This window comes from Phoca vitulina, unplaced genomic scaffold (genome assembly GCF_004348235.1).
Source record: "Phoca vitulina isolate PV1807 unplaced genomic scaffold, GSC_HSeal_1.0 scaffold96, whole genome shotgun sequence".
Taxonomy (NCBI): Eukaryota; Metazoa; Chordata; class Mammalia; order Carnivora; family Phocidae; genus Phoca; species Phoca vitulina.
The window spans coordinates 2195721-2218861 of NW_022589799.1; the positions used below are offsets into that span (position 1 = coordinate 2195721).

Below are 23141 nucleotides of genomic sequence, written 5' to 3' on the forward strand. Positions count from 1 at the left end.
CCAGTTGATGGCTTCTCCACGCCCCCTTCCCCGACGCCCCCCCGCCAGACTCCCCACGCCTCCAGCCCGGACTCGACACCTGACAAAGCAAGATTTTCGTTGCCTTAAATTCGCCCAAAACAGGTTCTCGTTTTCTCATCCTTCGGTCTCTGAGAAGGTCAGCGCGATTCCGTACCCCCTAATCCTATCAAATCTGTAATAGATATTTAAGGCATTTCTTTTTCTGGAAGGAAAATGAGAGAAATAGGCAAAGCTTCCTGAACACGCTTCCTGTTTTCTCAAAGGACACAGATTCTTTGAGATCTGCTCTCCGGAAAAAACAGCTTCACGCCCCTCATCTGCTTAAAAACTAAGGAAAAGAAACGAAATGAACATACCGTGAGTTTCCTATAACATCATATGCCCAGGCATTTCACTAAATAAAGTGAAATTACTAAACAAAGAGTTGGGAAACGCCTGCAGGTTTTAGAATTGAAGACTTTTTTTTTTTTTAAGATTTTTGTTCTTAAGCAATCTCCACACCCAAGGTGGGGCTCGAACCCACCACCCGAAATCAAGAGCCCCGTGCTCCACGGACTGAGCCAGCCAGGCGCCCTGAATTGAAGACTTTTATGACAACTTCTATCCCTTTGCCTCCCAGTGAGACCTAGTAGAAATATCTCCTTTGTTTCTTCTTCACTGTGGAAACAGATTTTCTTTTATTCATATGTTACTTCTACATATCCATCTGTGGTTATTCACATAAATTCAGATCTAGTGGCTACTGGAAAACAGTAGAGAAAGGCTCAAAAGAAGAAAGATACACAAGTGTCCCGCACAGGGCACCTTGCTCAGCGGGGAGCCTGCTTCCTCCCTCTGCCTGCCGCTCCCCACTGATTGTGCTAGTGCGCCTTCTCTCTCTCTCTCTCTCTCTCTCTGACAAATAAATAAAATCTTAAAAAAACCCAACAAAACACAAGCAGGTACTTGTGTTATAAGTTAAGCCAGGTTCAAAGTACCAAAATAGAGCGAGACTGGGACATCATTAGGCTTATTAACAAACTTTTATTGAATGCCTACTCTTTGTTAGGTGTTTTTTTAAGATTTTATTTATTTGAGAGAGAGAGCGAGCGAGAGGGAGAATGCACAAGCAAGGGGAGGGGCAGAGGGAGAAGCAGGCTTCCCGCTGAGCAGGAAGCCCAATGTGAGGCTCGAACCCAGGACCCTGGGATCATGACCTGAACGGAAGGCAGAACTTTAACTGACTGAGCCACCCAGGCACCCCTGTTAGGTGTTTTGATACCATTCCAGTGCCCTTTGGACCACCAGAAGACAGTACAGTAGACATAACTTTAAATAGTAAAACAAGTTAGCATATGATAAATGCAAAATAAATTATATAGGCAAAAGGATAATATGATGGAAAAGCACTGGATTAGAAGTTAAGAGATCTGATTTCTGTCCAAATTCTGATACTCATATGTCTTATGTCACTTAAACCCATAGTCCGAAATCTACTGCCTATAGGTCAAATCCAGTTCCACTCCTGTTTTTGTAAATAAAACCTTATTGGAACACAGTTGTGCTCATTTGTTTGCCTTATTAGATATGGCTGCTCTGGGCAACAATGGCAGAGTTGGGTAGTTGCACTCAATCACACAAAACTTGTCATGGGAAAAAAATTTGTCATGGGAATCAAATGGGATAAAATATAAAATTCTTTTTGAAATAAAGGAAGAGGGAAAGTAACATTTTTGAGAATCTGTTATATACCAAACCTTGTATGGGCACTTCATGTGCATGATCTCATTTGATGGAGTAAAGGGCCAAAGACAGCTTATATATCATGTTTAGTGGAGAGAATAATTGGGAAAAGGACTTGAGTGAGTCTCTTAAAGAAGGGTAGGGTTTAATTGAGAGAAGCAAGAAAGGCTGGGCAAGGTGAATAGCGTGAACAAGAGTTTAGAGTTAAAAAGTCTTACAGTGTTCATCAAGGGCAAATAAAAAAGCGAACAGAGGGATCAAGTAGGGGAACAGAAGGAGAAGCAAAGACTTTGAGTGAAGGCTTTGAACTTCTCAAAGCACTGAGGAGCCTTTGAAGGATTTGAATAGGAAATGACATGCAAAACACTGTTTTAGGAAAAGTAATCTGGTATCAGTGAGAAGGGATTAGAGGTAAGAGAGACTATTGCTATAATTAAAGTTTAGGCCAAAGATGTGGCAATGAAATGGATAGGAAGAAATGGATTTTAAGAGACATTCCAAATACAGAATAAAAAGGATTTGGTGAGACACCTGGGTGGCTCAGTAGGTTGAGCGTTTGCCTTTGGTTCAGGTCATGATCCTGGGATCGAGTCCCACATCAGGCTGCTTGCTTGGCAGGGAGCCTGCTTCTCCCTCTGTTTGTGCTCTCCTCTGACAAAGAAAATCTTTAAAAAAAAAAAATATATATATATATACACACACACACATATATATATTTATATTATATATATAAATATATGTATATAAAGGATTTGGTGACTGAATGGCACCAAGTTTTAAGTTCAGTTATCTAGAAAAACAGTGGTAGCTTAGACAGTGTTAACAGAAGAAAAAGAGTATAAAAAGGAAGAACAGGACATCTTTAAAGGAAAGATAATATTTTGATTGGTGACCACCGGAAAAAGCACCAGACTGGAAACCCAGAGTTTTGTACCCACATTGTGTTGTCTTGCACAAGCCACCTAAATTTCCTCATCTAAAAAATTAGGGGGGTGAATGATACCTCTTGGCTTTAAAATGCTGAAATTTTCAACAATATTTAGGTGTTAATAACATGTAAATAGAATTGTTCAGCAGAAATGTAAACTTTCAGTACGTCTTCTAGGGGAGAGAGTGGGACTAGAGATGGGGATTCAGAAGTCTTCAAAGTTGAGGCAATAAAGCCATGAAAGATGAAATCTTTAAGTGAAAGAATGTAGTCAGAGAAGAGTAAAGGATCAAGGACTGAGCCTAAGGGAACACCCACACTCCAGAGCAGGCAGAAGTGGGGCCATTAAGAGATATGGAAGTTGCTGCCAGGTAGGTAAGAGGAGAATTAGGATAGTGTGTTGTCATGGGATCCAAGGGAGGAGAGTTTCAGTAGGTAGCATCAAGAGTGTCAAATGCTACAGAGGGCATGAAGCACATAGCCTTTGTGCTTGGATCTAGCTATTGATTAGGTGGAAGCTACATTAGAATACCTGATCCTGGGGGCTCCTGGGTGGCTCAGTCTGTTAAGCATCTGCCTTCAGCTTTGGGTCACAATCTCGGGACCCTGGGATCAAGGCCTGGCATTGGGCTCCCTGCTCAGTGGGGAGTCGGCTTCTCCCTCTGCCCCTCCCCACTGCTTGTGCGCTCTCTCAGTAGATACATAAAATCTTTTTTTTTAATTTTTAAAAGAGATTTTATTTATTCATTTGAGAGAGAGAGAACATGAGCCAGGTGGGGGTGGGGGGAAGTAGGGGGAAGGGCAGAGGAAGAAGCGGACTTCTGGCTGATCAGGGAGCCCGACACAGGGCTGGATTCCAAGAGCCCGAGATCATGACCTGAGCATAAGGCAGACGCTTAACCGACTGAGCCACCCAGGCACCCCCGAAAAATAAAATCTTAAAAAAAAAAAAAAAAAAAGAATACCTGATTCTGTGTGATAATTAGTGACTCTGGAAGGTGCACTAGAGTGACAGTAGATAAGCTGCAGGAGGCTAAGGCTTGAGTGGTAGAAAGGAGTCAGAAAGATTAGACTGTCAAAAATATGAGGAAAAGATAAGAAAGAGGACAATCAGACTCAAGAGATGTTTTCCTGAAGGGAGAGACCTGATCCCACTTGTGGGAGGAATAAATATTATTTGTAGGAGAAATAAATAAATAAATAAATAAATAATTCAAGAACAATGTGAAGTTACAAGATAAAGAAGGGATAAATGATACAGCAAAAGTTCCAGAGGAGAAAGGTAATCAGGAGCACAAATGGAGAGGTTTGCCTTAGAAAGGAGGTCATGTGGGCCTCCTGGGTGGCTCAGTTGGTCAAGCATCTGCCTTTGGCTTAGGTCATGATCTCAGGGGTCCTGGGATTGAGCCCCACAGCTCTTTACTCAGCAGGGAGTCTGCTTCTCCCTCTCCCTCTGCCCCTCTCTCTGCTCATGCTCTCTCTCAAATAAATAAAATAAAATAGAAGAGAAAGGAGGTCATGTTCTCTGAAATCAAGAGACAATTATTCCCTGAGAACGGAAGACTTGAGAAATAGGGGAAAGATGTGTAACCAGCTGTGAGAAACATGCTAAGTAGCCAATAAACAGTAACTAAAATGACCAAGTAGTCTGATACACTGCCAAGGCTTAGGATGGGAGAAGACATAGTTTTGGTGGAAACTGGGACAAATAAGTCAGAGTGATATACAGAGAAGGGCAGATGCAGATAAATTCACAGACTTTCATGTTTGCCTCCCGATAACACTGGGTAGCTTTCCTTAGTCTTGCACACGTTTAGCTGCAAGCTTTTTTTAAATTTAAGATTTATTTATTTATTTTAGTGGGGGAGGGGCAGAGGGAGAGGGAGAGAGAGAATCTCAAGTAGGCTCCATGCCCAGCATGGGGTTTGATCTCACAACCCTGAGACCATGCCCTGAGCCAAAATCAAGAGTCAGATGCTTAAGCTTAACCAACTGAGCCACCTTGGCGCCCCTCCTGCAGCTTTTTGAATCAAGATGTGGCTCTGCATGTGAGGAGACTCCCCATTATGACAGTTCTAGGGCACCCCTTCCTCTTCAAAACTGGCAACCACAGTGGCTGTCCTGGCTCTTGTGTCCCTCCTCTGGCCACAGTAGATGACATATGCATTTATCCACAAGCATCAACAGCTCCCATCAAAGCAAAGAGCTATCCCAGAGCAGAAGAACCTGCTAGTCTGGGCCAGCTGGAAGAGTACAAAAGGGAAAGGTACTAGTCTCTGAGACTAAATGAAAACACAAGCTCAATTCTGAACCCTGTAACTGTCCCAGGAAGTTTTCTGAACCCTGTAACTGGTCCCTAGGAAGCCAGCAGCAGAGTCTCATTTGCTCTCCACAGGATTTCTTTTTTTTTATTATTTTTTTTTTATTTTTTTATTTTTTTAAAGATTTTATTTATTTATTTGAGAGAGAGCATGAGAAGGGGGAGGGTCAGAGGGAGAAGCAGGCTCCCCGCCGAGCAGGGAGTCCGATGCGGGACTCGATCCCGGGACTCCAGGATCATGACCTGAGCCGAAGGCAGTGGCCCAACCAACTGAGCCACCCAGGCGCCCTCTCCACAGGATTTCTATCATCCCATCCAGACTTCTAACTTGCTGGAGCTCACTGTCACAAACATTCCCATCCCCTTTCTTCTCTGCTGCTCAGAGGATCAATATTGGTATTTCAAGCAGAAAGTTTCAACTTCCTTTAATCAACAAACTCTTTAGGTATAAAATTTCTTTAATCAAAAAGGACTTCTCTTCCCTCAAAACAAATGCACACATTAAAAGTAAAAAATATATATGAGAGAGACATATATTTACACAAATTAGAAACCACAGTCTCAAGTCCTGGATTAGGGGTTGAGAAAATGGACATCAGGAGCAACTGGAGGATGGCTTCTCATCTGCTCTAGATGTCCCACAGTCATCTCTCTGGCCATGGTGGGTAGACCAGGACCAGATAGGGTACAGCTCCAGGCTTATGGCATAGTTACTGGCAAACTGTGGCAATGAGGTCCCTCTCCAGAGAGTTTCTTAGGATCACCAGGGATGACCGCAGATGCTGTAGCAGGTGGAACTGGCGTGGTTGGGGCAGAGTGGGTGAAGGGCTGCACTCCGTGCTGGACAAAAAGGATGACACCAATGCTGGCTCCAGTGCCTAAAGGACCATGGCTAAAGGAAATGGTACCTGGGGAACTGAGGGGGGGGGTTGCAAATTGGAGTGGTGTGGATCCAAGTGAGGTGCATGGTTGGCCATTCAGTGAGGTGCCACGGCTGCTTTGGTTTCAAGAGCAGATGTCCTAGCTGTGTCTGGTCCATCTTTTCCATTGGAGGTGCAGGAGAAGAAGCAGCTGAGTAACTGTGGTGGCTTGGAAGATGCTAGAAGGGGGAGACGAGAAGAAAAAAAAAATGTGAGAGAGCTTTCAGATTAACTCCACTAGGTTGCTTAAAACTTTTCTTTCCTGGGGGACTCTGTTTGCAATGCAAACATACCTAGTTTTATGCAACAGCTCATTTTCTGCCAGGCGATGATTAAAAGTTTTAGTAACCTAGTTATACTTTCATTTACTTAACAAATACTTGAAGGCTTTTATGTACCACACACCATATCAGGCACTGGACATCCAGACAGGCGAAATAAAACAAACAGTCCCATAGGTTCTCACCATTTAGAAAATAATTCATTTTAGAACTTCTTTTTTAAAAGTCTATTTTTAGTTGGAATCATCATTCTCCAATTTCTGCATTTAAAATTTTAATTTCCCTTTGTTGAGTTTCTCAAGAAATGTAAATTAATATGCAGGCAAGATCCTCCTGCCTATTTTTGAATGAGTTATTCCCACAGCAATAATAACTGTGGTTGATTGAATACAAGAAGGACTGTCCATTACCTATAGGAGACTTTACCCTCCCTGTAATTTGAGTACCCCATAAATACCCTATTGTTTAAAGGCACAAAAAATAGGTCACTTCCAAACGGGTCTCAGAATCTATCCAACACTCCTTTTGTGGGTGCCCATGGGTGCCCTCCTCCCCTCCCAGTGATATACCTGTTATGACCAGTCCTTGAAGCCCACACTTCCAGAGGGTTTGGTACAAGGATACTTGGGTAGGAGTAAAAAGAGGGAGAAGGAAAGAATTTTAGGGCAACAGAGGAGAAAGGAATTGTAGAGAAAAGCTAAGGACTCTTCCTGCATGACTCATTTGGCCAGGCAAAAAGCCTTCTGTATCTATGCAGAAAGCAGATAAGCTGCACATGAGGGATAGGGTTAAACTTCATGGAGTTCTTTGTAGTGATCAGAACAAAATAGAACAAAAACCATACAGGAATCAAGACAATGAAGGAAGGTGAGGCATTCCCTCCCCTGAAAAGAAACCTGTTGGAAAAGAGTAAAAGACTCAAGAGAAAACAGAAGGAACCCATTTTTGCAGGTACACTTCGTTTCCTTATATCCCCATCTCCCCCTCAGTTTTAGAAGTTCTTACCTTGGTCAGCTCATGCCTGCTATTACCCAGTGATGACTTCTGGGCAGCTATATGAGGAAACCAAGTCTTTAACATCCCTTCTACCTGTAGCAAGGTTCCTAGGTAACGTTCCCTGTGAAAAAGACATTTCTTTAAAAAGCCATTAAGTGTGAAAAAGCAACAAGACAGGATCGTAGATATCTCCTTTTTTATGAAGTACTGAGGAAAGAACCAGGGGAACTTACCCCATCTGTGGCTTCTGCAAAACACCTACAATACGATGGATTCTATCCATTGCCACGCTCTGCTGGAAACTGCTCAATCCTGGGGTCAGGGAGAGAGAAAGACATCAAGGGTTGAGATTCAAGACTTTAGTCAGGTAAAGGAAGGAAAGAACAGGGTTAAAATAAATTCACCTAAAGAAATTAAATCACAGAGGCAGAAAAGTAAAAATGTAGGCTGTGAAGATTTAAGAGAAATACACATTTAAAACTTTGAGAGAAAGAGAAAGAGATGAACCTAGCCAGATAATTGCAACTAATCAGATAATTACCTCTCTCAAATCGACCCATCTTCAGCCCATTCAGTAGGTCTGTGAGAGGGCGGATGAATCCTTGAAGCTCTTTACACTGTAGGAAAACAGGACAAAGGCTATGAGAGGACTGAGAATTGCCCCTACAGTACTGTTCTTCCCCACCTCCAAATCTGGGAACCAACACTCTCTTCATTGGGTCCTTACTAACCGTCTGGGTGCTAAGCCATTCCAGTATTGTCGACTTTCCCCTGCTTTCTCTTACCTTCTGAGCAAAAAGCAGGTCTCCTTCTGTGGTACAACCCTGGATGATCATGTTGGTCTGTAATCCACCATCTCTTGATCTTTTGACCCCAGATCCTGCCATGGGAGAGGCCAGGCCCCGCTGTTCCAAGTGAGACGCTGTATGTTGGTTGCTGGAAACCTTGGGCCGTTGCCTGCACCGGATAGGACCGGGGCTGGGCCGAGAACCTCCCCTTTGCCCAACAGGGTCTGACCTGGGGCCACGGGCCACCTTGTCCTCCCCCTCACTATCGGAGGGGAGGCCAAAGTCACTGTTCCCTGGGGAGGTGGAAAAAGAGGAAGAGAGAGAGTAGGAAGAACAGGAAGAAATGCTAGCTGGAGAATCCATAGGTTCAGAAGCAGGGGCTGGAGAGCAACTCTGGGAGTACCCAACGATCGGAACCTGCAACTGAAGAGCAAAGCGAGGGAGTTTGTAACCATAATCTGGAAATTAGGAAATGGACCGGGAGACTGGGGTGTACTGTATGGGACGATAATACCTCTTCTCTCCTCCCCAGCATTACATGTCTCAGACACAATAGAAAAAGTCATCTCCTCCGCCTGCCCCCCTCAATTAAAAACCTGGACTGCCCCTCTGGCCTCCGCAGAAGAGCTTCTTAGTCTGACACAGACTCTGTTCTTTACTCCCCTCTGTTCAGAGTAAATTACCCGACTTGACACCTTCCCCTGACAGTTGTTCGCCAGGTCTGTTCCCAGCCTGACCCCGCAGCGAGGGCTGCTGGAGAGCCCTAAATCTCCGGTAACCCACCCAGTGACCCTGTAGGGACCACTCCCCACAATCTTTCTGATCCGGATCCCTGAGCCGGGACCCTCTACAGTCGCGCCTGCCACGTGATGCTATCCTTCCCAGTTCCAAGATCTGCTTTCGGTCCCTAAACCTACCCCCTCCGGGTCTGATCCTCTCGCGCAGATCGCTTCCTTTTCCTGCAAGCCTCCTCACCTGTATCGGTCGGCTCAGCCCAGGCTGTCTCCTGCTCCTTCTCCAACTCTGCGGGTCTCGGCTGCCCACCTCCGCCTCTCTCCCACTGGGTCCCGCCCCTTCCCCCCTCCCAGACACGTGCGGCTGGGCACGTGCCTTCCCCCTGCGTACACAGACCTCGCACCCTCATTGGTTGCTTAGCCAGTGGCACGTGACTCTTGTTCCTGAAGTCCACATCCCATTTGCTACAGCCTCCAGGGGCTCGGCCAATAGAGACGCTGGTAGGTGACGATTGGCTGGAAGGGAAGCATTCCGTGCCCCGCCCCTACATGCGGCTTGCGAACCGGACCCGGTGATGAGAAAAGGAGGAGGATGGAAAAAGAGTGGAAAAGGGCGGAGCCCGAGGCCTTAAATAGGATGATGGTGGGCAGGAGACGTGCCGTTGGAGTGTGCAGACTGGTTGTGCGATCTGAGGCGCGCGTGTTGGGATGTGGGACTCCGGGCTCCTCCTCGGTAGCAGACGCCCTCCCCCTGCCGCGGCCCCCCTCCCGTTTGAGCGCCTCCTCTCACGAGGGCAGCACGTGGAAGCCGTCAGCGACTTGGGTCTATAACGTGTGTTAGAGAATGGATGTATGCCACTGTGTATCCTCTCCCCCTCTGGGCCGCTTGGCCCTCGTGACTCTCGGGTCTCTGCTTCACCCTCTCCGCCTCCTCTTTCTACAAGTTGGGTGCCTCCTGCCCTGCTGGGTGAGGAGGGTGGGGACTGCTGCCGAGAACACCGCGTCCTCTCGCGCACTCCCACTGGGGCGGCTCCTCCGGCCCTTTCCTTACATAACCCGCCACGCACGTTACCAGCTCAGATGCCAGCCAGCCACGACTCTAGAGGTCAAAGCCGAACTCGGTTGTTCCTGACTTTTCTATCCGGGGTCCTCGGATTCCTAGCGCAGGGAACGGAGTATGGGTAGGTCCCTGATTTCCTAGATTATACCTTTGTCCAGCTTCATTTCCTTTATTTGTTCCCTGGAGAAGATTCGAAAGGCTTGGAAGGAGGGAAGGTGGCAAGTCCGGAGTTGACAGAGTCCGGAATTTACTATTCAATGCCCCTTGCAGTACTGAAAGTACAGTGCGGCGAGGGGGATAGGGGCTCAGGGACCGTGGGCTGATTGAAGCTGTGACACCGAAGAGACCGCAAGGGGGCAGCCCAGTTCTGATTAGGGTCTCGAGGACAGAGGGAGAATTAAAGTATGTCCCTGCCTGCCCTAATTACGCGCTGGAAAAGGCACGTTGTTGGGGGTTGGGGGTGTAAGTGGAGGAGGGTGTGAGTTTTTAAGATCTATTCTAAGTAGTTTTTAATATTTTACATATGTTTAACAATGTGCTTATTTTATAAAAAGAAAAAAGTGTTCTACATAAACCTCAACTCTCTTTTCCCAAACACGCTGTCTCAACACCATGTGTAATAAAATATTAGAATTAGATGAAGTTAACTGTGTTGGTGCTCTTCTCCATTCTTCACAACAGTTCAGGTTTATTCACAGTCCTAATTATTCCCTCTAATTCTACCGCCACCTAACTCCCTTTCTAATCTACTCTTCCTATCCCCATATCCTGGTGCTCTCTTTAGTGTTGTGAGATTAGAACAGACCCTCACGAAGTAGACAGTAACCAGATTATTTCATTTATTTATCTTCCAATTTCCTCTTCCCAAATCCCCATCCAAAGAGTTGTAGCAGCCTTCTTTCTCCTAAAAAAGGAAAGAAAGGGGAAAATAGGCTCAGGTGGCTCAGGAAGCCCCTCGTGGCCCCCCACCTCTATGAAAACTCCCCAGATTTCATATTCTGGGCTATATTTCCCCCATCTCCTGGAAGATGTGTCCCCTCCCCTCCTCACTCCTTCCTCTGGTAAAGCTCTTCACCCCCTCCCACCCCCCCAATAGTTTTTTTAGAATCCCAATTTTAAATTCCTTTCCTATAGTACAGGCTTCTCTTCCCTCCTGCTTGCCTCCACCACTCTCCTCTACTTTAGGGAACCGACCGCCACCCCTTCTGCCTCTGAACTTTGCCTCTTCACTCTGCCAGGTTGTAGGGCACCTCCCACTATGCCCTCTGGCAACTGCCATATCTTAAACCACCTCCTGGCTGGAACCAGCTTTGATTCCTCAAGTCAGACTGGAAATCTGGAGAGGTTTCTTCCCTGTTTCACCTGCTTCTGCTGTAGGAGGTCCTGAAGTCCTCCCAGTTCAGAAAAAGTAAAGACTCTTGTTCGAAAAGTCTTTGCCTCAACATCTCCTAAACCTCTTTAAAATTAGGTAAGATTTTTCTAAAGGGGATCCCTTGTCCTTTAAGCAGCTGAGAATTGACCAGGCTGTAAACACTAGCCAGAGATATTGGGAAAAAGTTACTTCACGGACTCCCCAAGGCCAGTGGCTGCACTCTCACCTTCTACATGAAATATATCCCCCCCTGAACGAGGGCCCAGGACAGGAGGAGGGGAACAGGACTCTGCAGACCGGATACAGCATCGTTCAGATCTGGACTCTGCTAAAATACAGACATCCCCCCACGGTAGGCCAGTGTCATCCTTCCTACCATCCCTCCTCCCCCTCTGGAAGGATAGCCATCTCTTTATACCAACCTCCGTCTTCCTTTCTTCGGAGCTTAGAGAAAGATCCAGCTCTCCTCCCCATAACTATGAGGAGTCCTCTCCTCTGTGCCTTTCAGCCTCCGGAGCATATCGGGGAGGGTCAACTCAATTCAACAATGTGTATTTTTTATCTGTTACGTGCATGACACTATGCTTAGTCACTGTGCTAGGTGCTACAGCAGGGATATAAGTGTGATTAGGACCTCCCTCCTTTCTTCAGAGAGTTTACAATCTAAATGGAGCCTACTATGTACCTTAAAATCTTTCCCTGTCCTTGTCATCAATCACCAGCTTTCCATTCCTACTGACTCCTCCCATCTGTGTTCAACTATATTCAGGCTATACTTTGGTCCTCTTGCCCTTTTTGGCGGCTGCTTCTTTTTTTTCATTACCAGATTTCTCAGATGATTGGTCTACACTCTCCCTTTCCTTCTTCACAATATACTCCCTCTCTAACTCCACAAAACCTAACTTTTGCTCAACCACTCAATTAAAACTTACTTCTTTGGAGCTACCAATGACCTCCTTTTCTTTGGCCTCTTGGTCGCTTTTTATTGACTATATTAAACTTTATCTTCTAGATTCTATAATACAGACTTGGCTATCTGCCTGCCTCTTCAATCAGTTCTCCATTTTCCTGGTTGATTCCTTTTCTTCCTACTAACTACAGGCACAGTCATTGGCCCCTGGTCTTCTGTGTACCAGCTCTGTTGAGCTTGCCTACTTTCGTAACTGTGACTTTGCACTTAGAACTGCAGCTCTGACCTAGTTCAGCTACCTTTGGACACCGTCACCATAAATTCAGCTTGACCAGTACCTAATTTATACGTTCAGTCCTAAACCACTCTGACCTTTCACAGTTCCTATTTTGGTCAGCCATTTCCCCAGACATCCATATTCAAAACTTGTAAGCTATTTCAACTCTCTCCTCATTTACTGCTCATTGCATTTTCTTCAAAATACTTATTTTTCTCCTCTCCCTTCAAAATGCTACTTCCCTAGTCCAAGCCTTTAATGGATTGTTTCCAGAATGATGTAAATCTCATGCATCTCTCTCCACTCTGTTGCATCCTGCATACAACAAATAGTTTTTCTAAAATACCACTTTCGGGGCGCCTGAGTGGCTCAGTCGTTAAGTGTCTGCCTTTGGCTCAGGTCATGTCCCAGGATCCTGGGATCGAGCCCCGCATCAGGCTCCATCCCAGGATCCTGGGATCGAGCCCCGCATCGGGCTCCCTGCTTCGCGGGAAGCCTGCTTCTCCCTCTCCCACTCCCCCTGCTTGTGTTCCCTCTCTCGCTGTGTCTCTCTCTGTCAAATAAATAAATAACATCTTAAAAAAATAAATAAAATACCACTTTCACTGTATCTTTACCACACTGAAGAACTTACTAGGCTCCCCCGTTGCTTATCTAAGTCCAGACTTCAGCCCGACACTTCAGATTCTCTTGTGATTCAGCCCTATTGCCTTACCTATGTGAAATATCAAGCGAATATTAGGAGCCTTGTAAATTTTAATTTTTTCTTAATTTTCCACTGTTCCTTCCCATACACCTTCTCCTTCAATCATACCCTATCCCACTAAACATGCCATGCTTATTCCATCCCCTCACCAATGCTGCTCTTTTATCTGCGATTCTTCCTTCTAATTGTTTTCATACTTTCATAACTTATTGCCACTCAAAAGCTTACCTATCCTTCCAAGTATATCTCAAACACAGTCATCTTCTAAAAGTCTTCCAGGCAACTCCAGTGTATACTGATTTCTGTCCTTCCACTGACTAAAACACTTGCCTATGTCATATGCTCTCAAATTTATATGTAATTGAACTTTGTTATGAACCTTTTCATTTTGTTCTAAATGTTTTTTAAGTGTTGAACTTGGGTTTTATAAATACTTTGAGGGCAATAACAACATCATAGATTTCCTTTTCATCATCATCAGCATCCTTCACAGATTTTTTTTATTTTTTAAAGATTTTTATTTATTTATTTGAAAGAGAGTGAGAGAGGGAGAGAAAGCACAGAGGGAGAGCGAGAAGCAGGCTCCCTGCTGAGCAGGGAGCATGATGCAGGACTCGATCTCAGGACACTGAGATCACGACCTGAGCCGAAGGCAGATGCTTAACGGACTGAGCCACCCAGGCGCCCTCCTTCACAGTTTTAGTCATAGGTTACATACACATTTAAGTACTATTGAACTGAAATTTAACTGTACCAAATCTCCCCAGTTTTCTGAATACAAGGTTAGTATTAAATCCCAATGGAGGGGCTTCTGGGTGGCTCAGTCAGTTAAGTGGCTGACTCTTGGTTTCTGCTCAGGTCATGATCTCAGGGTCCTGGGATCGAGTCCCACATCTGCTCCACACTCAGTAGGGAATCTGCTTGAGGATTCTCTCTTTCCCTGCTCCTTTTGCCCCTCCCCTGGGTCTCTCTCTCTCTTTCAAATAAATAAGTTAATTTTAAAAAAAACAACTAGGGTCGCCTGGGTGGCTCAGTCGGTTAAACGTCTGCCTTCGGCTCAGGTCATGATCCCAGGGTCCTGGGATCGAGCCCTGCATTGGGCTCCCCGCTCCACGGGAAGCCTGCTTCTCCCTCTCCCACTCCCCCCATTTGTGTTCCCTCTCTTGCTGTGTCTCTCTCTGTCAAATAAATAAATAAAATCTTTTAAATAAATAAATAAATAAATAAATAAATAAAAACAACTAAAAAAAAATCTCAATGAGAGGTATGATGGCCAAGCTGAGCTAGACACCTGCATTGCCATATTAGTTATTTGGTTCCTTCTTCCACGGAAGCCTATTATTTCAGCCCTCCCTCTGTTCTATGTCACCAGCCCTGGGATCTCCACCCCCCTCCCCGCCCTGCCCCACCATCCCCAATCCACTCACTGGTTCCATTGTTTCAGGCTTCTGAGGGTCTGCACCTTCTGTTTCATGACTAATGGTAGTCTCTGCTGCTTCCCTTCCTTCCTTATTCAACCTGTTCTGCCCTCAGTAGGATCAAAAAACACAGTTATCATTGCTTCCATCCAACATCCTCAGAGTTTCTCTATTTAGACTCCTTCTCTCCTGCAGCCCCCATCCCCCAAACTTAAGCTCAGGAATCCTCCCTACTTTATGTTTGCATGGATTATGTACCCATCCCATTCACCAATTCCCCTGATTCAAGGACTGCCCCTCCCTCTCAATGTCTTAGCAAACCTACTGAGTTCTGGCTTTATTTTCTTCCCCAACTGTGGTTAACATATATGCTTTGGGACTTCCCAGTTCCATTTCACCTAACTCATTTGTGTTCCTGCTAATCATTTATATTTCAATATTGCCCAGTTTCTTTTTTAACTGTTACCTATCCTGACCCTCTTAGATGTAGAGGTCACTCACCTGTCTGTCCTCAGATTCAAACATGGAGTAATCAACAGTGAAATTTGCACCGAAGTCATCTGGGGAGGAGAAAAAAATCAGCAATGACAAACAAAAAAGGTAGCAGTAGGTCTAGAAATGGAAAGAGGAAGAAATTGCTCAGAATACTTTAACTTGCTCAAGTTGTAAAATTTACTGGTGTAATCTAATTCTAATGAACTTTAATGTTAAAAATGTTTGTGAATGTATCTGCATTTATATTTTCAACCTGGTATCTAAAATAATTTATAAATTTGAAAATCTTCAAATCGTTTCAACCAGGTTCCAAAGAACTGAAAATCGCTAGCTTGAGAAATAACATTATGAGCCTTGATAAGGTCTTTGCTCATAGCTGAGTTTCTCTCTGATCTAGTTGTTCCAATTGCAAAGAGAAAGGCAAAGTCTCAGAACTAAGTATCCCCAAAATGTCTGTCCATCCTGCTATGGGTCAGAGCCTTATACATACTCACCATAATTGGGGGTGACTGTGTAATAATAGATCACCTGATAATAATCATCCTCTTCCAGTCCTTCTCCATCCTCATGTTCTTGTCCTATGGGGACAAGGACTAGAAGTCAGGGGGCATCTGGAACTCCTTAGCAAGGGAAGGACACCTGAAGTTGACCTCAGCTCTATCAATTTCTTTTCTCTCTGCCCCCCCTCCAAGGGTCTTACTATCTCACTGCCTGTGTACCTCTAAACCCTTCTCGGTCTTTGGGGCTCCATATCTGTGATGAGGCTTTTGGACTTGGGTTTTATTTTATTTTATTTTTTTATGAACATATAATGTATTATTTGTTTCAGGGGTACAGGTCTGTGATTTATCAGTCTTACACAATTCACAGCGCTCACCATAGCACACACCCTCCCCAATGTTCATCACTGGACTCGGGTTTTAGTTCCGGATTCACTGCTAACTAGGAGAATAATTCTGAAGAAGCCACTTAACATCTCCTCTCTTAAAATGAGTCAGCTGGACTAAATGATCCATCTGCATTAGTTTTTCTTCCTTCCCAGGACTAAAAATATAGATCAAGGACTCCAGGCCTCCTACTGAACACTTCCCTAAGCTCCTTAAATGCTCTCCCCGAACCCCAGGCAATGACACACAAATCTGGAGGAAAAGGAAACAATGAGAGTACCTGGCAGACTGGGAACAAAGGAGGGAAGGAGCCAAGCTACTTTTGGGACTCTCTCCTTGAGGAAGCCAGTTCTCCACTACCCTAAAGGCCACCCCCCATTTCTGTTTTCTTACTAATATAACGTTTTTTTCTCTGGCCCTCTGGGAAAGAAGATACCCTGGCTTCTCTCACTAGTTTCAGACTGCCCCACCTTCCAAGAGTCCACCTCTCTCCTCCACCCTCTCTGTAGGCCCTCACCATCTTGTTCAACTCTGTGGTGTTGGAGAGCTGAGGTGACTTGTTAGGACCTCCAAGTGTCCGGGACTCCGTCCACATCAGCTGTTTCTTCTTTGACAGGACTCTGCTTTCCTCCCCTTTTCCCGGCTCTACTTTCCAGCCCCCCCCCCCCCCCCCCGACTCTGCACTAACACTGGACTCTGGCACAGATGTGTGTTATCACTCCCCATCAAATTGCGCCTCTCACCCTCTCCTCATTTTTCTTTTCTCCCACCCCACTTATGATAGAAGACCTAGCCCAAAAGCTCAGGGAGAGAAGTGAACTTACCCAGGATAAGTAGCACAGCAAGGATGGCTACGAAGAGGACATCCATTCTGGATTCTGCACTACTGCTGTGAAAGTAAAAAAGGAAATTACAGAGTTTCTCACCAAATTTACCCCGCCTTCTGCCCTCCTCCAACGCTGCTGCAACTCTTCTCCCAGGGGGTAGAATTCTCCACCCACTTTGCTGATGGACTAGATCATCAGTTTTGACTGGTCAGCCAGATCTGCCCAGATTAAGAGAGGCAAAGTGGGTTTTGAAGCAAACCGGCTTCACTGAGCTCCCCCAGCCCTAGATTAGATCCATTCAGGACTCCCGCTGCCACTACCAAAACAAGCAAACAAACAAGCAAAAAGCCAAACCAAAACAAAAAACCCCAGCCTATCTAGGAGCTTCCTGTCTCCCCTCCTCTCCGTCTTCCCTCCTCAGTCCTCACAACAAGTTCACCCTCCTTCTCACTGTCCCTAACTTACCATCACCAAGCAGAGTCGAGGCTTATTCACAATCTCTCTTCACAGTCAAAATGTTCTGAGGAAGGGATGAGCATTTTTTCTAGATCGAAAAAATTCCCTCTCCTCTGCCTATCCTGGACTATGAAGTACAGGAGTAACATCAACATCATTGTCTGACACTCAAAGCACTTACTACATTACTTCTGATAAAAATCTCAGCCAAGGCTAGTTATTTCCTCTCTGGTAAGTACTGACCTCACTTCATTTCTTTCTCTCCTTTCTGGATACAGGATGGAAGAAGGGAGGAAACAGCCTCTTTTCCCATGTAGATGCTACCCCCTTCTCCCACTTTCAGTCACTTGGTATGCTCCCTCCATTCCAGCCCACAGGGCTAGAGTTCATCTCACTCTTCTCTCTGCTTTTATATTTCCCATTTTCATTTGATTCAACTCAGAAACATTTAGTAATGTATATGCTAGGCCTAGTCTGATAGGCAATTTAGGGTCCACTGGCAAGGGAATAAGAGTAGTTATGTTTTTTAAGAGGAAGTTAATAAATATCTATTCAACATCTACTAAGAGTCAGGCGCTATGAGAGTCTCTGTGGAACCACCGGTGGACAAGATAGGTTTGGCGCCTGCTCTCATCAGTCAGAAGATGCTGTGGTAATAGCTCAAATAGCTCAAATAGCTCAAAGGAGAGATAAGAAGAGCTGTCTTACTCCTATCACCTCCCCTGACTTGGCCACCTCCCCTGACTCAGAAGCAAGACACACTGGAGTTTTGAGCACTGGCCAGGATGTTTCCACCCTCTCAGCCTTTTGGGGGGGAGGATTTGCTTGGTGATGGTGATTTTCCATGTATCTATACAATCTATTCCTTCAGCTCCTTTTAAGAACTTCCTGGAAAAAAATGTAAAATGCTTATGTGGATGTACCCATATACATTAAATCATAAATCACTTCCAGGAAGGAAAGGAAACCTGGTTCTCTGAACAATTTCTATGTTTTTTTGGTACTTTGATTAGTCTCTCAAAAACAATTTTCCAGATTTCCTCACCTTCCCATTCTGGTACTCTTTTACCTAAATAGCCTCCCTAAAGACTGACCTTTGCCCCATCCAAATGAGGTTACAATACCCTCTTCTATTTTAATTTTCTCTCACTCTAATACACACAACCACTGTGCCTTCCCCTAGCCTGAAGAAAAGACACCACCGAGTTCATTTTCAGAAAATAAACGGAGGAAGTATGACCTAAAAGGAACTGTGTGACTTGGCTGGTGTGTGTGTGTGTGTGTGTGTGTGTGTGTGTGTGTGTGATTTTCCTTCAGCCCCATAGCTCGAATTGCTTTTTTACAGTCTTAACTTTGAAATCTTAACACCAAATCCCATGTAACCTCCTTCCTAACATTGCTCTCCAGGCTTCTATTCTCTCCGATTCTCTGGTCATGACAGATGAAGGCTTCATTAGCGATATACTCACTGAATTGCATGTTTCCTCTACTAGCCTGTTGAAAGAATCTTACTTTTAAGTCTAACCTTCATCTCTTAGGCAGTAGCTCAAGCTCGTTTCCTCTCATTCAAGTAAGAACAATACCCGTCCCTATCTCCCTGCACCCTCTATCCTGTGCTTTCTTTGTATTTGTCCTTTAGGTTCCAACAGGATCTTCCCCCCTCTGCAGCTCTTCAAGAAGACGTAGAATTGCCACTACCCTTCCCCCACAAAATAACGAAAGGAAGACGCAGCCAAGGCCCAACCAGACCCATGAACCCGGGCCAGTCCCGACCCACTCCCTCCTTTCACCCGCTCGAGCCACTCCCGGAACCCAGGTCGAAAGCTCAGTAGGGCAGAAAGACTACAACTCCCAGCAGGTAGTGCCGCCCCGCCCCCGCAGCTCCGCCCCCGCCGAGTCTCCATTGGCCTTCGGGGGGTGGGGATTGGATGGGAGGTGGCCATGGGGCTGCGGGAGGGTTTGTTCCCTCCTCGGCTTCCGTAGAGGAAGTCGCGCGGACCTGTATCTGGGGTTTCGGTGTCCCCCCTCCCCTTCCCCGGGGTCCGGGGGTGACATTGCACCGCGCCCCTCACGGGGTCGCGTCGCCACCCCAAGCGGACTCCCCAGCTGGCGTCCTCCCCCCATCCACCCCTCTTGGCCAGGCTTTCCACCCCGCCCCCGGTTGCCCAGCCATGGGGGCCGCAGTGTTTTTCGGATGCACTTTCGTCGCTTTCGGCCCGGCCTTTGCGCTTTTCTTGATCACTGTGGCTGGGGACCCTCTTCGCGTAATCATCCTGGTCGCGGGGTGAGTAGGGGGTCGACAAGACGCGGGAGGGCGCCAGAGAGAGAGATCCGGAAGGGGCTGGGCGAGCTTGGGAGCCTGAGTTGGGGGAGACAAGTCGGAGGTGAAGATTGGAAAGGGTCGAGTCAGGGGTCTAGATGATTTGCCCTTTCCCGCAGTTGGTTTCCGCCTTCCAGGGATCGCACAGATTCCTCCTATACTCCTCCCGGCGACGTCAGAGGAGGCCCAAGGCCAAGACTCGTGAGGGGGGGTGTGCTGACCTCCGCCGGCCTAAGGGAGGATCCAGGAATGGATACCTCTCCCTACTGTGCGCGTACATTCTGGCTCTCATCGCTCTGAAGACTCATTAATCAGATTTCTGTCCCTTCCCCCGGTCCAGATCCCTACATGACCCCCTTGGTGGAGACACCGATCCTGTCTCCTCCCAGTCTCCCTGACCATCCGGAAGTCTAACTTCCACTTTCCATGCTGCAGCCTTGATTGGTTCCCCTCCTTGATTTCCCTGGCTCTCCCTACCCTAACCTATCTGATTGCCCTTGTCTTTCCTCAGGGCATTTTTCTGGCTGGTCTCCTTGCTCTTGGCCTCTGTGGTCTGGTTCATCTTGGTCCATGTGACGGACCGGTCAGATGCCCGGCTCCAGTATGGCCTCCTGATTTTTGGTGCTGCGGTCTCTGTCCTTCTACAGGAGGTGTTCCGCTTTGCCTACTACAAGCTGCTTAAGTAAGAAGATGGGATGGTTAGGAGGGGAGAAGGGCAGAGGATTGCACTATGAGAAGTGGGGCAGGCCCTGGGTGGTGGGTTTGGAAGAGGAGGCACTAAGGGAGGACGTTAGAGGGAAAGGAGCATTACTGCCCTCCCTCATATTTCCCCTACCCCACCCCACCCCCGCCCCATCCCAGGAAGGCAGATGAGGGGTTAGCATCGCTGAGTGAGGACGGAAGATCACCCATCTCCATCCGCCAGATGGCCTATGGTGAGCCAAGGGAGAGGGACTGGAGGAGGGAGTTGGACACCCCCCTCTCCCAGGGAAGTCGAAAACAACCATGTGTTCTAAGTGGCTGCTGCTTTTCCTTCATACCTGACTTCCAAGGAGGTGGTCTGGAGGGAGAGTAGGTGTGGGGGAATTGCGACTGGGAATGGGGTGGGATCATTGATAATCAGGCTATAGAGATCTATGACATTGATGAGACCCTCCTTCCCTCCAGTTTCTGGTCTTTCCTTCGGTATCATCAGTGGTGTCTTCTCTGTTATCAATATTTTGGCTGATGCGCTTGGGCCAGGTGTGGTTGGCATCCATGGAGACTCACCCTATTACTTCCTGACTTCAGGTAAGGCCTGCTTTCTGTCTTGCCTTCATGCCCCATCCATCCCTGGCCCTAATCTGATGTATTAGCCTTCACTGGGAGACCTCTTTGGCTCAACATCTCAGGAGGCTGGGAGAGGATGAGGGATGTAGCTCATCCCCATCTCCCTCCCTGCAGCCTTTCTGACAGCAGCCATTATCCTGCTCCATACCTTTTGGGGAGTTGTGTTCTTTGATGCCTGTGAGAGGAGACGGTACTGGGCTTTGGGCCTGGTGGTTGGGAGTCACCTACTGACCTCGGGACTGGTGAGTTGGGGACATGGGCCCAAGTTAGAGAGAAAAAAGTTTAATGGTGAGTGGGATGGAGGGGAGATATATTCTCACTTCTTAACATTTGAAAATATACCGAGGGAGGAGGCAGAGAGGTAAGTGTTGAGAAGTCTCTCACCTCAGCATCAGTTGTATAACCTGCTCTGGGGATGCTCCGGGAGGAGTTTGAATGGATTAGTCAAACTCTAATACAAATGGCCTGAGGTGAGCAGGAGGGGCAGAAACCTATGAGGGAGCTAAAAATCAAAAGTCCTCTTAACCACAAGATGTTGGTGCCCTGAAGGGAAGGACTGGGGGATTTGAGTGAGCCACCTGGGGCGGGGTCGGTGGGGGTGGGGGGGGAAGGTTTGGGTCAAAGGCACGGAGAGAATGTAGGGATTAGGCAGAGAGAGAAGCTAACTTCTTTTCTACCCTTACCCCATCCCTAGACATTCCTGAACCCCTGGTACGAGGCCAGCCTGCTGCCCATCTATGCAGTCACTGTTTCCATGGGCCTTTGGGCCTTCATCACAGCCGGAGGTTCCCTCCGAAGTATCCAGCGCAGCCTCTCGTGTAAGGACTGACTACCTGGACTGATCGCCTGACAGATCCCACCTGCCTGCCCACTGCCCATGACTGAGCCCAGCCCTAGCCCGGGTCCATTGCCCACCATTCTCTGTCTCCTCGTCGGTCTATCCCACCACCTTCAGGGTTTTGCTTTGTCCACTCGTGACCTTTAGTCTCTAGGCTTCACCAGGAGCAGCCTGGGTTCAGCCAGTCAGTGACTGGTGGGTTTGAATCTGTACTTATCCCCACCATCTGGGGACCCCCTTGTTGTCCAGGACTCCCCATGTGTCAGTGCTCTGCCCTCACCCTGCGCAAGACTCACCCCCCTTCCCCTCTGCAGGCCGACGGCAGGAGGACAGTCGGGTGATGGTGTATTCTGCCCTGCGCATCCCACCCGAGGACTGAGGGAACGTGGGGGGGAACCCCTAGGCCTGGGGTGCCCTCCTGATCTCCTCGCCCTGTATTTCTCCATCTCCAGTTCTGGACAGTGCAGGTTGCCAAGAAAAGGGACCTAGTTTAGCTGTTGCTGTGGAGATGAAATTAATGGAGGCTCAAGGGTAGACGAGCTCTCAGTTTCCCAGTACCTCCTCCCCAGACTGGGCGTCTTGGTATTTTTCTCAGGTCTGAGGGGAACCATTTTTGGTGTGATAAAGACCCCAAAGTGCGTTTTTCTTTTCTTTTTCTTTCTCTTCCTCTTTCTTTCTTTCTTTCTTTTCTTTTTTTCTTTCTTTCTTTCTTTCTTTCTTTCTTTCTTTCTTTCTTTCTTTCTTTCTTTCTTCCTTTCTCTTTCTTTCTTTCTTTCTTTCTTTCTTTCTTTCTTTCTTTCTTTCTCTCTTTCTTTCTTCCTTTTTGTCTTTTTTTGAATGGGGGAGGGAAGAGGTGTGTTGGAATTCTTCTAACCTCCTTGAACTATATTTTCCTTCCTCAAATTGCTCCTCATGGTGGGGCTTCTATCTGTCCACCTTTCCCCTTTGTCCCAGGCCTTGGGGGAAAGGAAGGAAGTGCATGTTTGGGAAACTGGTATTACTGGAACTAATGTTTTAACCTCCTTGACCACCAGCATCCCTCCCCTCCCCAAGGTGAAGTGGAGGGTGCTGCGGTGAGCTGGCCCACTCCAGAGCTGCAATGCCACTGGAGAAGTCAGACTACCATGACATCACAGGGAAGGAGGGCAGATTTTTTTCTAGTTTTTAATTGGGGTGTGGGGGGGTGGGTGGGGAGGTTTTCTATAAACTGTATCATTTTCTGCTGAGGATGGCATGTTCCATCCTTTTAATCAAGGTGATTGTGATTTTGACTAATAAAAAGGACTTTATAATTGTGGGGGAACTTGGCTTTTAAGGGAGGGGATAACATATTAATCGAGATTTCTGTCCTCCCATATCTCTTATCCAACCTCCTTATCTGGCAACCTCTGATCCCCTTCAGCATAGCTTTGGTACAAGGACAGAAATCTGGGCTCATGGTCTCACATGTCAGGAACTTTGGGTTAAGTATTTTCCAGAGGCGGATCTCCCCTTGCAGGACTGGGGTAAAAAGAGTTATTTACCCATGCTTCTTTC

The 23141-nt window shown here is 46.7% G+C and overlaps 3 protein-coding genes across 13 annotated transcripts; 1 reads left to right on the forward strand and 2 right to left on the reverse strand.

Annotated features, from left to right (window-relative positions):
• Window positions 1-5453: 5453 nt before the first annotated feature.
• Window positions 5454-9021, reverse strand: CIART (circadian associated repressor of transcription). Of its 3 annotated transcripts, XM_032397066.1 has the most exons (7): window positions 8952-9021; window positions 7974-8399; window positions 7730-7805; window positions 7422-7500; window positions 7198-7309; window positions 6762-6815; window positions 5454-6090 (listed from the first exon to the last, which is right to left on the reverse strand). In XM_032397066.1, exons 2-6 carry the CDS (start codon window positions 8337-8339, stop codon window positions 6765-6767), a joined length of 684 nt encoding a protein of 227 aa, XP_032252957.1. In that variant the 5' UTR covers window positions 8340-8399; window positions 8952-9021; the 3' UTR covers window positions 5454-6090; window positions 6762-6764. The 3 variants fall into 3 exon arrangements, with proteins under 3 accessions (XP_032252957.1, XP_032252955.1, XP_032252956.1); XM_032397064.1 differs by lacking the exon at window positions 6762-6815; XM_032397065.1 differs by having other exon boundaries at window positions 5454-6815.
• Window positions 9022-9816: 795 nt separating this feature from the next.
• Window positions 9817-22316, forward strand: APH1A (aph-1 homolog A, gamma-secretase subunit). Of its 2 annotated transcripts, none has more exons than XM_032397096.1 (7): window positions 9817-9891; window positions 19950-20120; window positions 20300-20373; window positions 20606-20728; window positions 20882-21009; window positions 21462-21585; window positions 21920-22316. In XM_032397096.1, the coding sequence occupies exons 3-7, from the start codon at window positions 20364-20366 to the stop codon at window positions 21982-21984; spliced, it is 450 nt and encodes a 149-aa protein (XP_032252987.1). In that variant the 5' UTR covers window positions 9817-9891; window positions 19950-20120; window positions 20300-20363; the 3' UTR covers window positions 21985-22316. The 2 variants fall into 2 exon arrangements, with proteins under 2 accessions (XP_032252987.1, XP_032252986.1); XM_032397095.1 differs by lacking the exon at window positions 9817-9891 and adding an exon at window positions 19045-19402.
• Window positions 10590-18980, reverse strand: CUNH1orf54 (chromosome unknown C1orf54 homolog). 8 transcript variants are annotated; one of them, XM_032397098.1, is made up of 8 exons: window positions 17362-18972; window positions 17128-17245; window positions 16660-16724; window positions 15443-15526; window positions 14955-15013; window positions 14463-14558; window positions 11369-11470; window positions 10590-10674 (listed from the first exon to the last, which is right to left on the reverse strand). In XM_032397098.1, the coding sequence occupies exons 3-7, from the start codon at window positions 16703-16705 to the stop codon at window positions 11372-11374; spliced, it is 384 nt and encodes a 127-aa protein (XP_032252989.1). In that variant the 5' UTR covers window positions 16706-16724; window positions 17128-17245; window positions 17362-18972; the 3' UTR covers window positions 10590-10674; window positions 11369-11371. The 8 variants fall into 8 exon arrangements, 6 of the variants coding, with proteins under 6 accessions (XP_032252989.1, XP_032252988.1, XP_032252993.1 ...); XM_032397097.1 differs by having other exon boundaries at window positions 17128-18972; XR_004298474.1 differs by having other exon boundaries at window positions 10591-10674; window positions 15477-15526; window positions 17128-18978.
• Window positions 22317-23141: the final 825 nt, after the last annotated feature.

What these genes read in the sequence shown, in the direction of transcription:
- CIART (XM_032397064.1), bottom strand. Translation starts at nt 8,339, where the DNA reads ATGGATTCTCCAGCTAGCATTTCTTCCTGTTCTTCCTACTCTCTCTCT. An exon ending in GATGGGTCGATTTGAGAGAG is followed by an intron (nt 7,501 to 7,729) that starts GTAATTATCTGA and finishes CCCTGACCCCAG; the next exon opens with GATTGAGCAGTTTCCAGCAG. An exon ending in GCAGGCATGAGCTGACCAAG is followed by an intron (nt 6,091 to 7,197) that starts GTAAGAACTTCT and finishes TCCCCCTTCTAG; the next exon opens with CATCTTCCAAGCCACCACAG.
- CUNH1orf54 (XM_032397098.1), bottom strand. Translation starts at nt 16,705, where the DNA reads ATGGATGTCCTCTTCGTAGCCATCCTTGCTGTGCTACTTATCCTGG. An exon ending in TTGAATCTGAGGACAGACAG is followed by an intron (nt 14,559 to 14,954) that starts GTGAGTGACCTC and finishes TACTGAGGGCAG; the next exon opens with AACAGGTTGAATAAGGAAGG. An exon ending in AGCCTGAAACAATGGAACCA is followed by an intron (nt 11,471 to 14,462) that starts GTGAGTGGATTG and finishes TCTGTATTTTAG; the next exon opens with CAGAGTCCAGATCTGAACGA.
- APH1A (XM_032397095.1), top strand. Translation starts at nt 19,047, where the DNA reads ATGGGAGGTGGCCATGGGGCTGCGGGAGGGTTTGTTCCCTCCTCGGCT. An exon ending in GCCTACTACAAGCTGCTTAA is followed by an intron (nt 20,121 to 20,299) that starts GTAAGAAGATGG and finishes GCCCCATCCCAG; the next exon opens with GAAGGCAGATGAGGGGTTAG. An exon ending in CTATTACTTCCTGACTTCAG is followed by an intron (nt 20,729 to 20,881) that starts GTAAGGCCTGCT and finishes CCCTCCCTGCAG; the next exon opens with CCTTTCTGACAGCAGCCATT.